General features: G+C 42.1%; 1 protein-coding gene across 17 annotated transcripts in view; it reads right to left on the bottom strand.

The window, feature by feature from the left end:
- Window positions 1-12,773: 12,773 nt before the first annotated feature.
- huwe1 (HECT, UBA and WWE domain containing E3 ubiquitin protein ligase 1) overlaps window positions 12,774-15,235 on the bottom strand; it is a 42,705-nt gene continuing 40,243 nt past the window's right edge. For all 17 annotated transcript variants that reach the window (XM_069688823.1, XM_069688820.1, XM_069688819.1 and 14 more), the window contains 4 exons: window positions 15,096-15,213; window positions 14,564-14,745; window positions 13,721-13,911; window positions 12,774-13,620 (listed from right to left, as the gene is read on the bottom strand). In XM_069688823.1, coding sequence (XP_069544924.1) covers window positions 13,518-13,620; window positions 13,721-13,911; window positions 14,564-14,745; window positions 15,096-15,213 — 594 coding nt within the window. In that variant the 3' untranslated portion in view covers window positions 12,774-13,517. The remainder of the gene's footprint in view (window positions 13,621-13,720; window positions 13,912-14,563; window positions 14,746-15,095; window positions 15,214-15,235) is intronic.

The following is a 15,235-nucleotide window of genomic DNA, read 5'->3' on the forward strand; positions in this document are numbered from 1 at the left end:
TCCTTTGGCCGCTCTCTCTCTCTCTCCCCTCTCCCTTCCTGACTCTCATTGGCTGCCTGTTAGAGGTGACATCACCCCGCTTCCTCTGCCTGCCTGCCTGCCTGCCTCCTCTGTTCCCTCCCTCACTCTGTCTTCACCTCACTCTGTGGATTCTGACCATTCCTTCATTGTACTCCTCTCCTCTCTTCCTGCATACAGTCAGGATTACTGAGTCCAGCTGCTCCTTTTACTCTGCTAATATTAAGCCAAGCAGAGCCAAAGATAATAATGCATGCTGTACATTTGCATAAAGCACATAGCCTATAGCCCTTCACCTCTTTCTTCTCCCCTCTCCTCTCGCACCGTTCCAGGAGCTAATAGACTACAGAGGTGAAATAATGTCCGTATGAGGTTTTGTGTTTTAATCTGTATGCTCCACTGCGCTCAACTTTCATAAGCTCTTTTAATTCATTGCACCGCTAAGACTTTGATGGGCGTCAGTTCATTATAGTGAAATCAAAGGCATGACTGGGAAGGATGTTACATAACGCTGGTGAATAAAAATGTGTCAGGAATAACTGTTGTCTCTTATCGGAGTCTGGGGGGGTGGGCCAAAGAGATGCAGAGATGCTCTGATTTCAGGCTAATAATGGGCTGTGTAATCCAGGAGGTTGCCTGTCTGTGTTTGTTATTGTGACAAGATAACACAATTGTTAAATGTCATGGGGTAACTATAATCACATGATGATAGAGATCTTTTCTTCCACATGCATTTATCCGCTGCATCGTGATTAGTATGAATTTATGTTTCAGTCAGTTGTCTTTGTTTCCCCTCCAGCTCATCCAAAATCCTCAAATATCAAACTGAATGTTCTTTTTATTTGCTTTCCCAGCGCTGCATAAAGTGCCACTTTATATTTTAAACCTCCTCAGCCCCCACTCCTTCCCCAAAACCCTTCAGATCCTCTGAACTATTACTCCTCTGAATTTCACACCCCCAAAATTCAAAACGGACTTTGTTGCCTGGAGACTGCGGAACAGTCTTTACCCCTCGCTGTTTTATGATTACTCTTACCACTTATTTTTTATTCTGTTATATCCATTCGTGAGTCTGCAGTCCCCAAGCAACTAGAAATAAACACTGTGAAATGCAATAGACACTAACTGCAGTGCTTTTGAGTCATGTTTGTGAAAACATGGTGGCTTTTATGTCATGTTTCTGAGCACTAACATTTTGAGGTTTTTATTATTTTTAAATGTATTTATGGAAGGCAATTAAAGACCATATAACAACTGTTGATAACTCTGATAATAATTAAATTTGGTACAGAGATTGGCATTGACCAGAGGATCAAGCCTATTGAGTTTGATAAATCAGTGGTACTAATTAGTAAATATTAGCATGATATCAGGCTAAATAAGATGATTAACATTAGCCAGGTCTTTGTGATCTGAGGATTTAGCAATATGTGGTGGTGTAGCCTCAAGCTAGCATCATTGGTAATAATTCAGAATTTTTTATAATATACTTATATCAGCAACTTTACTGTAGAGCACTTGGAATAACACTGTTTTTCACCGTGTGCTTTACATACCTACCCACTTTGTGGTCCATTTGGCGCTGCTAACCTCTCCAAACACTTGTGAATTTTGTTCCTGTTCCTGAAATAAGAAAAAGACCAAAAAAAAGAAGATTAGAAGTAGAGACACAGACATGAGAAATGATTCACATCCGGTCCACATTTGTTCCTAAAAATAAAGCTCAGGTAACTGGGGCAGATCCATGTCCAGTCAGAAAACCCCATTCCCTCTGCGCTGCTGTGGTTTCTCTTTGTGCCTCTCCAAACGGAGGGTGCCAGCGTGCCCATCTGCCGTTGGTGTCCGAGAATCTGCCAGGCATTCAGACAAAAGCTGCTACAGCAGCAGACAGCATGGGAATAATGATTAATGATGCCCGTTAGGTGAGAACTTCTGCCATTATCCGAGAGAGAGAGAGAGAGAGGCTTGATGGCTGAAGAAAGGCTGGAGGGTCAGGGTCGAACTGGGGCTGGTTGGATGCCAGGAGTGGACACAAAAACTGGGTGAGAGACTGGAATAGAAGATGGGTGGACATGACAATGTTCGGTTTGGAGTCAAATCTGGAGTCAAATACAGTTATTAAATTTCAAGTCATTTTATCTCCTCAGCCTCTGTTCAGAAGATGCTCTTAAAACGAAAGCCAACACTGTAATATTCAGAAGGCATTTTCAGGTGAAGGACGGAGGAAAAGCAGCATCTAGCTTGTAGGAAGTCCCACTCAAGCCGATCAATAGGTGTCTCTCCTGCCTCTTTAGTTTTTGTTTCACCTCCTCATGGCAAGAGTTTCATGTTAAAGAGACACGACCTGGAGAACAAATCCACCTCCTTAACCTTTGTAGAATAAACGTATCTGTGAGCAGTCTTTTGCCTCAGCTGTCACTCTTTCATACCTACTGGCCAGGCCTTCACTCAAAACCATCCATCCATGACAGACTTCTTACTTGCCCTTGCAAAAGCACTCTGCTCATTTTCCTTCCTCACGACTCGACTGTACGTGAGTCAGCTGGCAGAGTGGCGAGAGGAGATGGAATGATATATGAGGGGGAAGACGGGCGCAGTGAGGGAGAGGAAGAAGGAAAGGTTATGAATGAACAACTTAAAGCCGGGAGCTGCAGAAAAAACAGATGCAGTCAGCAAAAGACAGAGAGGGTGAGACAATTCCATTAAAAAGCGAGGAGACGGGGTAATATAGTAAATGGCTGCAGTATGGGTGTGGCGGTTCAGCGAGAGAGGAAAAGTATTGGGATGGAGACAACAGATTAAAGCAGAGAGAAAGAAGAGGATACTGGGGCATTGAGGAAGGTGTGGTGGACAACAAACAAACAATGTGTAATGTCCTAAGGCTCTCTTTGGACAACTGACAGCTAAAAGCCCCCCAGTCCTGCAGAATCAGGCTCTTTGGACAAAGAGAGCAGCCACAGATGATCAGTGTCAGAACAGACAACTGTCTGCGAGAGAGGCCTTCTAGCCTAACTGAAGGACAATATTGGATATACGTATAGACAATAACGAAATGTTTAATCTCAATATTTATTACTAAGAAATGTGACAGAAACATCTGTACTGTGGGTGTTGTGACAATAAAACCTTTTTTTTTAAAAAGGGAATTTTCTGCAGAAAGACTGCATGTAACTAAGGTAACTGAAAAGAGTTGGACATAGGAAAAACAGTTTTGGATTTCTTCCTTGGAGAAATCAGTTGGCCAGTAAAAGTTGGCAAACCACAGGATTTGTTGCAGCAACAGTTCCAGGAAAAAGGAACAGTAAGAGGAATTTAAATCATAATTGTTACTATTTAGACTTTCTTTGCACAGTTGTAAACAATTATTTGACTGCTTATTTTCGGAGTTGCACAATTGTGCAGGTAACTGTTGTAACTGGAAGCAGAGCCTGACCGATATATCGGCCGAGACATAAATTGTAAAACATCCTGTGTCAATTACAGATTTTTGGCATCATGTCATATTTGAGTTATCAATGCAGAAAAATGTACGTGTATACATACTGGATATGTACAGAATATTGGCCCATATATCGATAATAGAATCTTTTAACTCCCTCATATCCCAAATATCCAGTAAGTGGGCTCTAATTAGAAAATAAATACAGTAAATGTAATAGAAATGTATGAACATTGAAAATAATCCTTCGTTACAGCTCTCTGGACTACTGCACTGGAGTGTGCAGGTAACACAGAGTTAAAAGAAAGTGTGGGAAAGACAGAACATGTTGAAAGTGTTGAGTTGCTTGGAGGAGCCACAGAGAGTGACAGATTTTTTTTTTTTTTTTTTAAGTGAACCAATAGCATACAGTGCATCCGGAAAGTATTCACAGAGCTTCACTTTTTACACATTTTGTTATGTTACAGCCTTATTCAAAAATGGATTAAATTCATTTTTTTCCCTCAAAATTATACATGCAATATCCCATTATGACGTGAAAATAGTTTGTTTCAAATTTTTGCAAATCTATTAAAAATAAACAACGAAAATATAACACGTACATAAGTATTCACAGCCTTTGCTCAATACTTTGTTGAAGCACCTTTGGCAGAAATTATAGCCTCAAGTCTTTTTGAGTATGATGCTATAAGCTTGGCACACCTATTCTTGGGCAGTTTCTCCCATTCTTCTTTGCAGGACCTCTCAAGCTCCATCAGGTTGGATGGGGAGCGTCGGTGCACAGCCATTTTCAGATCTCTCCAGAGATGTTCAATCGGGTTCAAGTCTGGGCTCTGGCTGGGCCTCTCAAAGACATTCATAGAGTGTTTCCGAAGCCACTCCTCTGTTATCTTGGCTGTGTGCTTCGGGTCGTTGTCCTGTTGGAAGATGAACCTTCGCCCCAGTCTGAGGTCCAGAGCGCTCTGGAGAAGGTTTTCATCAAGGATGTCTCTGTACATTGCTGCACTCATCTTTCCCTCCATCCTGACTAGTCTCCCAGTTCCTGCCGCTGAAAAACATCCCCACAGCATGATGCTGCCACCACCATGCTTCACCGTAGAGATGGCATTGGCCAGGTGATGAGGGGTGCCTGGTTTCCTCCAAACATGACGCTTGGCATTCAGGCCAAAGAGTTCAATCTTTGTTTCATCAGACCAGAGAATTTAGCTTCTCATGGTCTGACAGTCCTTCAGGTGCCTTTTGGTAAACTCCAGGCGGGCTGTCATGTGCCTTTTACTGAGGAGTGGCTTCCGTCTGGCCACTCTACCATACAGGCCTGCTTGGTGGAGTGCTGCAGAGATGGTTGTCCTTCTGGAAGGTTCTCCTCTCTTCACAGAGCAACGCTGGAGCTCTGTCAGAGTGACCATCGGGTTCTTGGTCACCTCCCTGACTAAGGCCCTTCTCCCCCGATCGCTCAGTTTGGCCTGGCAGCCAACTCTAGGAAGAGTCCTGGTGGGTTCAAACTTCTTCCATTTCCGGATGATGGAGGCCACTGTGCTCATTGGGACCTTCAATGCTGCAGAACTTTTTCTGTACCCTTCTCCAGATCTGTGCCTCGATACAATCCTGTCTCGGAGGTCTACAGACAATTCTTTGGACTTCATGGCTTGGTTTGTGCTCTGACATGTCAACTGTGGGATCTTATATAGACGGTGTGTGTCTTTCCAAATCATGTCCAATCAACTGAATTTACCACAGGTGGACTCCAATCAAGTTGTAGAGAGATCTCAAGGATGATCAGTGGAAACAGGATGCACCTGAGCTCAATTTTGAGTGTGATGGCAAAGGCTGTGAATACTTATGTACATGTGATTTTTTTTTGTTTTTGATTTTTAATAGATTTGCAAAAATTTCAAAGAAATGTATTTCATATTGTCATTATGGAGTATTGTGTGTAGAATTTTGAGGGGAAAAATGAATTTAATCCATTTTGGAATAAGGCTGTAATATAACAAAATGTGGAAAAAAGTGAAGCGCTGTGAATACTTTCCAGATGCACTGTAGGTGGGAAAAAGAAAAAGGCAGCTGATGTGACAATTTTACAAAGATAGATTGAGAGGTGATGGCAGCAGAGCCAAAGATAGACAGAGAGTGAGAAGTGGGCAGTCAAAGCACAAGTCAACAGCTCTCTTTCTCCTACACTCCCACTACACGGTTCCTGGGTTGCTGTTGTGGCTGGGTTTTTGGAGACCCATTGATCCAGTTAAGTGGCCAGAAGGTCAGCCAGCCGGCTCTGGCCTGGTGTTAATCACTCACTAATTGAAGGGAAACGACTGTGATTTAGTTTCCTGCCATGCTCAGAGGCCCAGCTACTAGATATGACCTGCTGGACATATCCAGCAGCTTCACTCACCAGAACACATCTCATCAGGCCTGTTAACAGAACGTAAATAGCTGCAAGTCAACCTCGGACAAACGAGATGTTATGCGCTAAAGGTTAGAGCACCATCAGAGATTAGACATTGTTGTCATCAGATAATCGAAATGAAGGCAGTCAGTCAGAGCAGAAATGATCATTTGCAGTTTATGTGTACTCAAATTTCTGTCATTGATAGTCAAATTGCTGTTTTGCATAAAACTTTGTTACTGCACAAACAGTGTGCCATGTTGTTAGAGCAAATGAATGACTGTGCTTACTTGTTTACTGCCTTTCAATTCAAATTTCCCCTTAAAAAAATATATAGAAATTACCCTTTACTGTCCTTTATCTTTTTTTTACAACGCACCATCTGGGAATTACACATCCAATGATTTACATTATTTTTGGAATTCCTTGTAATCTGGTTGCCATGAAAATGTCAAGAAGAGAAGATGAAGAACATTTTGCAGTGTGAACATCTTCATGCTATATTTACAGATAAATAAGCTGTATTATCAGACGGTACCATCAAATCCCTCAGCTGCTATTGCCTCCTGCCTTATTACATCTCTCTCAGTGGCTCAACAATATTACATCTCCAAATGATAACCTTCAGTTGTTGACCGTATTATGGTCTATAATGTGACAGGGCTGAATTTCATGCAGTGGCTTCTCTCCTCTGAAATGCCACAAGGTGCCCAACTGCTGTGCCACTGAGGGGAGAGGAGGGGGAGAAGCTGGAAGGGAAGGGGATTGCAGATGCCTTGTGGTAGATAGATAGCAACCAAGCTCATGGGTAATAAAGACTATGACCTTTACAGTAGGCAGACTGTCACTTGTAGTTTGGGTCTGGACTCTGTGGGCTCTATGGGCTCCGTGCTTGTGTCTGTGACCAAAGGCCAGCCAATACGCACCCACCTGAGCCCCAACTTTATCCCCACAGCTGACTCTCCTCCTCACCCGAAAGGAAAAACTAAACACAGATGCATAAATTTGCTGTATCAGTTCTTGAAAGACAACGTGAAGCCAAAACATTTGTCTCTGCGTAGGGATCAGCTCGTCTGCTGGGAATGAGCGGACACAAATTTGTTGCTGCTCTCCTGCCCGGACCTCGTCCTCACAGGCAGAGCAGAGATAGCAGCCTAATCAGGAGGTGATGACAAACCCGACAGATTCACAACAGCACATAACACCCTCCCTAAACCATCGCACTGCTGTCAAAACTGAGGGCTGCTCCTGTCCTCCTTGATATGTCAAGCTTCTCCTTCATGCTTACATTTGGTAAACTGAGTTCACGCCATTTTGGTAGAAGGAGAAGAAGAAGAAGAGGAAAAATCTGGAAAAACGCAAAAAAAATCGTGTGATTTGAAGATTTCCACTGGGATGGGGAGAAAGAATGACAACCTGCCAGGGTGCTCACATGAAGCAAGAGTTTATTATTATTTGGACGATCATGAAACTCCAGACTCAGAAAGAAGTGGTGAATTCTGCAAAGAAAGGGTTAAGTGCGGTCATCAATTTTCTTCAGTATAAATATCTCTCTAGCTAATGAGAAACATTAAACCAATTACTCTAATGAAGTGATTTTTGTCCCTTTGCCCGTTTGGGCTCTGTGCTAAAAAAGCCTTCTATCATTTAGCTCTGTGACCGCTGTAATATTGTGATTTATTCCAGAGCCACTGAGGACAGCAGCACTAAAATGTATTAGGCTGAGAGCTTTCTGGCTCACACACAAAGTAGTCGTTATTAATGAACTCCACCGGCCTTCATTTCTTCCTCCACTCCACTGTCACTATTATCAATGCACCACCACCAAGTTTTGTTCTTAAAGTAGTCGACACACACTCCATTTGATTTCTGCAGGTCTTTTAAGCACTTCACTGGCCATACATTTCACTCGGTAGCATTGAAAACAAGCGGTCTCATCATTTGTCCCACTGTTACTAACATGCAGACCAAAGGGCTCAGTGGCTCCAAACAAACATTTTCTGTTCTTGCAACGGTCACGTTTAAATTGTTTCTGTAGCATGAAATGGAAAACACCAGAGTGACTTTGCAGGAAACCGAAATGCACTGATGGAGAACATCCTGTTCACTCTGTGCAGCCTAATGATCCCCACCCAGTGGAATTGCTGTCACAATGCACTGCAACATCTTATTTGTCAACACCGCTGATATCTCCATCCCCAGCTGACAGTTCCAGGAAATATATTCGAGTTGCAAAACAATTTATTCACCAGAAATAATAAAAACCTTGTTAGCAGAAAGGTTATCCCATTTCAGAGGAAATTTATTGTGAGATCTTTTGCCAGGAAAATTCCCTGCATGGATTAATTCAATGTTTTCTTTTAATTGCATATCAAAGCCTCAACACATCAACAGATGCTTTCAGTAAAAGTAAATCAAGTGTGGACAATGGGAAATGGCATCTGTGCTTTATACGTGAAGGGAGGAGGCCGGCCAACGTACAGTAAAAACCTGGGTCTTACTGTGGGGTCTGAAATCTCTGCATGACAGCACTGTAATTTCATTTATCACGCCTCAGCACGCAGCAAATCAGACATGGACGCTTCCCCTATTCTACCACTGGTGTGCAGGTTTTCAGTGGGACTCTGGGTGGGGGAGGGTCAAAGATGCAGCATGGAAACATTGGCGGGTGGGATAAATTCGATTTCCACTGTTGTAGGGGTCCTCACGTGGAACAAATTCAACACGCAAGAGCAGTTAAAAGAAGGTGGATACACAGAGGCTTATTGAGAGAGAAAGGGGGAATGACAGGTGTAGACATGCAAGGGAGTTAGTAGAGGAGAGTGGAATGTAAAGACAGAGAGGCAGAACAAATACAAATACAGTACATCCGGAAAGTATTCACAGCGCTTCACTTTTTACACATTTTGTTATGTTACAGCCTTATTCCAAAATGGATTAAATTCATTTTTTCCCCTCAAAATTATACATGCAATACCCCATTATGACGTGAAAATAGTTTGTTTCAAATTTTTGCAAATCTATTAAAAATAAACAACGAAAATATAACACGTACATAAGTATTCACAGCCTTTGCTCAATACTTTGTTGAAGCACCTTTGGCAGAAATTACAGCCTCAAGTCTTTTTGAGTATGATGCTATAAGCTTGGCACACCTATTCTTGGGCAGTTTCTCCCATTCTTCTTTGCAGGACCTCTCAAGCTCCATCAGGTTGGATGGGGAGCGTTGGTGCACAGCCATTTTCAGATCTCTCCAGAGATGTTCAATCGGGTTCAAGTCTGGGCCTCTCAAAGACATTCACAGAGTTGTCCCGAAGCCACTCCTTTGTTATCTTGGCTGTGTGCTTCGGGTCGTTGTCCTGTTGGAAGATGAACCTTCGCCCCAGTCTGAGGTCCAGAGCGCTCTGGAGAAGGTTTTCATCAAGGATGTCTCTGTACATTGCTGCATTCATCTTTCCCTCCATCCCTCCCAGTTCCTGCTGCTGAAAAACATCCCCACAGCATGATGCTGCCACCACCATGCTTCACCGTAGAGATGGTATTGTTCAGGTGATGAGCGGTGCCTGGTTTCCTCCAAACATGACGCTTGGCATTCAGGCCAAAGAGTTCAATCTTTATTTCATTAGACCAGAGAATTTAGCTTCTCATGGTCTGACAGTCCTTCAGGTGCCTTTTGGTAAACTCCAGGCGGGCTGTCATGTGCCTTTTACTGAGGAGTGGTTCCGTCTGGCCACTCTACCATACAGGCCTGCTTGGTGGAGTGCTGCAGAGATGGTTGTCCTTCTGGAAGGTTCTCCTCTCTTCACAGAGCAACGCTGGAGCTCTGTCAGAGTGACCATTGGGTTCTTGGTCACCTCCCTGACTGAGGCCCTTCTCCCCCGATTGCTCAGTTTGGCCTGGCAGCCAACTCTAGGAAGAGTCCTGGTGGGTTCAAACTTCTTCCATTTAGGGATGATGGAGGCCACTGTGCTCATTGGGACCTTCAATGCTGCAGAACTTTTTCTGTACCCTTCCCCAGATCTGTGCCTCGATACAATCCTGTCTCGGAGGTCTACAGACAATTCTTTGGACTTCATGGCTTGGTTTGTGCTCTGACATGTCAACTGTGGGATCTTATATAGACGGTGTGTGTCTTTCCAAATCATGTCCAATCAACTGAATTTACCACAGGTGGACTCCAATCAAGTTGTAGAACCATCTCAAGGATGATCAGTGGAAACAGGATGCACCTGAGCTCAATTTTGAGTGTAATGGCAAAGGCTGTGAATATTTATGTACATGTGATTTTTTTTGTTTTTGATTTTTAATAGATTTGCAAAAATTTCAAAACATTTTATTTCACGTTGTCATTATGGGGTACTGTGTGTAGAATTTTGAGGGAAAAAATGAATTTAATCAATTTTGGAATAAGGCTGTAATAATAGTATGTAGAGTGATGACTGAACACGGGAATAAGAGAAGTAAATGTGTAGTTTATGACAAAATGATCAATATTAAGATCTGGAGCCATAACTACTGGCAAAACATTGGGGTTCACGGCGGCTTCAGGGAAAAGGAGGATAGAGGGACATTACAGAAAATGAAGATGTTTGTGATATTGTCTTCACCTAAATTCAAATTGTCAGTCACATCGCCTGTTGCTCCACCTGACTAACGGTGTCATTGAGCACAACTTCCTGCCGAGTCTTTTCAGTATTGTAAAAATAAAAGTGCATAGATAAATGCCCGTGTTGGTTGCTCGAAGACATAAAATCTGTATTTCACAGGCAGTTAAGGCATATTTATCCATTTAAATACTGTAAGTGGTCTTGTATGTAGGGACAGACTGTTGCTGGTTAAGCTCTGGCATTCAATTAATACATTTTTCAAACTGAAAATGTATTTAGGAGGCAGTGAGACAGGAGGAAGATGGATGAGGATCAGGTGTGACTGGGTGTAGCTAGTTTTCCATTCAGCAGTGATTGTGTGGAGGTTTCCAATAAACTGTGGGTTCAAGTTCATTTCAAAGCAGCTACATGAATTAAGTGTTTTTTGTAACACAAATTAAATTAGATTGTCCTTATATGACATTTTTAAGGTGACTTTGAATGTTTTTGGTATTTAAGCGAGTGTCTATTATTCATTCATATATAAACTCGTACAAACCTGCTTCTAAAATGTACAAGTGGGTGATTTTCACCTACATCTGGCTTCAGGACCATCCCTCTTTAGTTTCCAGCATCAGCCTGTCAACATAGAGGGGCTCCACTTTCCTTGGCACTGCTTTCCCGTGTCCACGTGAGCATGCAGGAAGAAAAACAAACAAACAAAAAAAGAAACAAAGTGACACAGGAAATCTGAAAACAGATTAGAATGAGGATGTTTTTACATGGGACAAAATATAATAAACCTTTAAAGCGCACAAGAATGCTATGCAGGTAGATGACCAAAGAGTCCAAACAGAGGTGGATCATTTTTTTTCTTTAAAAAAAAAAAAAAAAAAAATCCCTAAGAGATTCTTTCCTCTCCATCCTAGTTCGGGCTCTATTAAAGATACCAGGAGTCAGTTCTACTTAATAAATCCCTGTTGTTAATAAACAATGTTAGTTTGCTAATATGAACCTTTCACAGTAACTACAAAGTAACATTAAAAAAATGTCTAGCTATCAAGGTCTATATATATATCTGATATTAAAAGTATATTTAATCATTTAACCTGGTAAGACTTTACATTTCACAGATCTAAGACAAAAATATGTTCTATACCTCCAAGTACAAAATGCCCACCCATGACTAGCGGACGCTGGTTCGGTTAACATAAATGGACACACATCCCTCACTCTGAACTGCAGGAATAACAACTCTGAAACACATTTATGTATCAATACATACTAAAATAAAACAAAGTAATATCTACATTCAAAAAGAATTGGCAAGAAAAGTGAATAAATGAACCAATAACCTGAAACATTACTTTCCTTCGGGCAGTGCGCTAAAGCTTTCCGTGACAGCCAACTTACACATCAAGTCTTTACTCGCCCAGACATTTCGTTTTAATTGCGCAAACCATTCTGGTACATCAACAGTTTAAAACTGGGAGGCAGTTAGTAATAACTTGAGGACTCTGCGTTAACTTTACGCGATGGATTTACAAACAGCTGATGCCACTTCATCCCCGTTGGTCCCTTGAATTCAGAAACTGGACACCGAAGCACATCACAACTTCATATTTCAGTCTTCTGTCAAAACCGGGTTAAGTAAGATCTTCACGGCAGATATCTCGGCACATCAAAGCAGGAGAAGCGAACGGGGAAACATTTTGTTTCCTGTGGCGTCCCCCCCCCTCCTCCCCCACCCCACCCTCCATGTCATCAGAGAAACCCGTGCTTCGTTTGTTATGACTAAAATGTCTGCCGTGACGAGGCTCAATTCCCATCCATGATGTGTTGATGAACATGAGCAGATGAAACTTATGACAACACCGTCACAGGACATCGAAGTCAGTGCTCCGTCATCTTCATTCCATCAGTGATGATAAGACAGCATGAAGGGAGAGGGGGAGGGGGGAGGCAGACACTGTGGGATGTAATGAAGGGTGCGGGGCACCAGTTTGGAGGGCGTACTGGGTCGGCGTCGGCACTGCTGCCACGAGCTCCTGTGACGAGAACGCCGCTCTCGGACGGAATCAGTCAGTCCACCTCGTGTTTTAATTGATTTAGTCACCAGGGACAGTTTGTGTGGTTCACTGCTGGAAACAACGCGAGCGCGCAATGTTAAGCTTGATATCACGGAATCACTGGGGACTCAACTGACGAACCGATAATGGAAAATATTTCTTTTGAGAACTTTCACACTGCGAACGAGTAATTTTTGAATCGACCCGTTTTGATTTTGATGAAATGAATTCACTGCAAATAATGGTTGAAACACTGTTAAAAGAGACAATGAACGCAATTTTATGCATTTATTCATGTAGTTATTCCACTCTGATTCAAAGGCTCAAGGCTGGGTCAGCGGTTTAATAGCCAAAAATACTCTAGAATTTATGGTTAATGTTTTTTTGTTTTTTTTATCTCCTTCAATTTTTCTCTTCGTTTTTTTGTACCATCCTTCCTTAAAAATGCCACAAAACTTTGAAAAGTGCATTTTTGTGAATATCTCCAAAACTTTTCAAGTTGTTCATATACCCCCCCATAAAAATGTTCCCCATCATCAAGGCTTGAGGTCACAAATTTGCAACAGGAAACCACCAACATTTTTTTCCCCAAAGGTTTTATAACCATCCTGTTCAAACAACATTCTCTTTTTTCTTTTTACACAGCCAGAGAACAAAAAAGATTGAACATAATAAACTCCCAAACCTTTTGTACAGAGAAATCAAACTAAATGAAGAAAACATCTCTTATATTAGTCCATGTTTTATCCTCTGAATCCCCTCTTGCATTTGCCATTTAATTGGGAAGGGAGACACAACTGTGTCAAAATGAGGCTCTCTGTGTTGTCAGTCTATTTCACTTGCTGGTTTTATCTGTTTTATATGGAATAGAAACCAGCAAGTCTAGGCCATTCAACAAGTAATCCAGTAATGTCTATGATAGTGTGTGCGTGCGTTCAAAGGTTATCAGTGTGAATGTGTCAAGAGTAGGCAAATCTAAATTACGTGTATGCATGTCTGTGTGTTAAGAGTCTCGTAGATTAAGCCAGTCCGAATCCCTCGGAGCATTCCTGAATGGCCAACAGCAGCATATGTCTCAGCTTCTCGTAGCTCTCATAGGCCGGAAGGTCCAGCTGGTTAAAGCTGAGGGTGGACAAAGACAGAGAACATGATAGTTAAACCTTTACTAGTTTGTTCTTTGCAAAATCATTATTTATGCCTTATGAACTTGCTGTGTGTTTACCAGGTATGAGCAGATGGCAGGCGGTCGGTGGACCGATCATCGCGGTGGATCTGGAACTTTTGGATGCCGTTCATGCCCTCCAGAGCAGCGAAACCCTGGAGGGGAACCTTGGACGTGCCGGTGACGAACTGCAGGAACTTGGCCCGGTCTGCCTGATCAAAGGACCGCAAGGCCCTCCAGAACCACTGGATCTATATTCAAAAATAGAAGCATGTGACAAAGGCAGCGACGTTTTACGTTGCGATGTATTTTGGGGGTTTTCTGTCTACAGCTACAAGATGGAGGAAAATTGACCACAATGGCAGCAGCTTTGTGTGACTTTAAACAATATGCAACCAAAGTGTTTTGGTTTGAGACACGCTTCAGTTCAATTAGACAGCATGTTCATCTTTTTAAAGTCACATTCAGTACTGCATTACTGTATGTGCTAGTTCACCTGAAAGTTCCACAAATAGTGTGGAAACAATATGTAACCTCTTCTTAATATTTATATGCTTCCTTCTGCTTTTATTCTCTTATAAATGCAATGTTAATGTTTTCTTAGTGTCGTATTTTGATGTATTCTTACTCTAAAGCTCTCGAATTGCTTTGCTTTAATTGCCTTTTAAATGCCACTTTCATGTCTTCTAATGTGCTATTTGAATGGATTTTTAAGCCTCTGTAAAGCCCTTTGAACGGCCTAATGTCTGAACGGTGCTATACAAGTAAACTCGCCTTGCTACACATGCAAGTAAAACACTGGGCAAGTTGGTGTTGGAATCTCTTAACATACATAAATCAGTTCCCTCACACAGAGGCTAAGTTATATAAATAATACTGCTGTGTATGTTTACTTATCCACACCTGGATGGAGCTGGACTGGTACTTGTGATATTCAGTGTTGGCCTTTAGGTCATCAATGTCGATAGTAGGCAGGCCAGAGATGAGGAGCTCGAGCTCCTGCTCAGTGAAGATGGAGATCAGCCTCTTGGGGATGATCTCATAGAATCCCTCAAGGAAGGCTGCCAGTTGTTTGCGGATTGCACCTAGAAAACAAGTCAAAGTATTCACTCGGGGCTTCTTTCAAGAATTCCCATATTTGACGTGCCACTGACATGATTCGATAAAATGTATTGGTTTAAATCATGCAGCTGAAATTTCAAAGCTTCACTGAATAATGTCATTGAGCAGCAGCTGATGCTTCTTTCCTAAAGACAAACACCTTCAACTCTCTGTTGAATGTTTCATCAATTTAAACATTTGAGTGCTGCCATCTTGTGACAACAACCAGAACAAAATCTCCCATTTCCATTGACACTGTTTTTGCCGAGTATTGTGAAAAAAGCCTTACTTGCTCATAAGAATTAAATCTTTGGTGAAATAACCACAACCTCACCTGTCATCTTCATCTGGCACACCAGGTGCACATACTCTTTTTTGTTTTCCTCTGTGACAAGAATATTGGCTCCATTTGGCTTGAGGTCTCTCACTTCACACACCCCAAACTCCTGGACCTAAAAACACACACACACACAC

This window comes from Brachyistius frenatus, unplaced genomic scaffold (assembly GCF_029030835.1).
Source record: "Brachyistius frenatus isolate BFR_SWC_R1_liver_20210118 unplaced genomic scaffold, ASM2903083v1 Contig_6, whole genome shotgun sequence".
Classification (NCBI taxonomy): domain Eukaryota; kingdom Metazoa; phylum Chordata; class Actinopteri; family Embiotocidae; genus Brachyistius; species Brachyistius frenatus.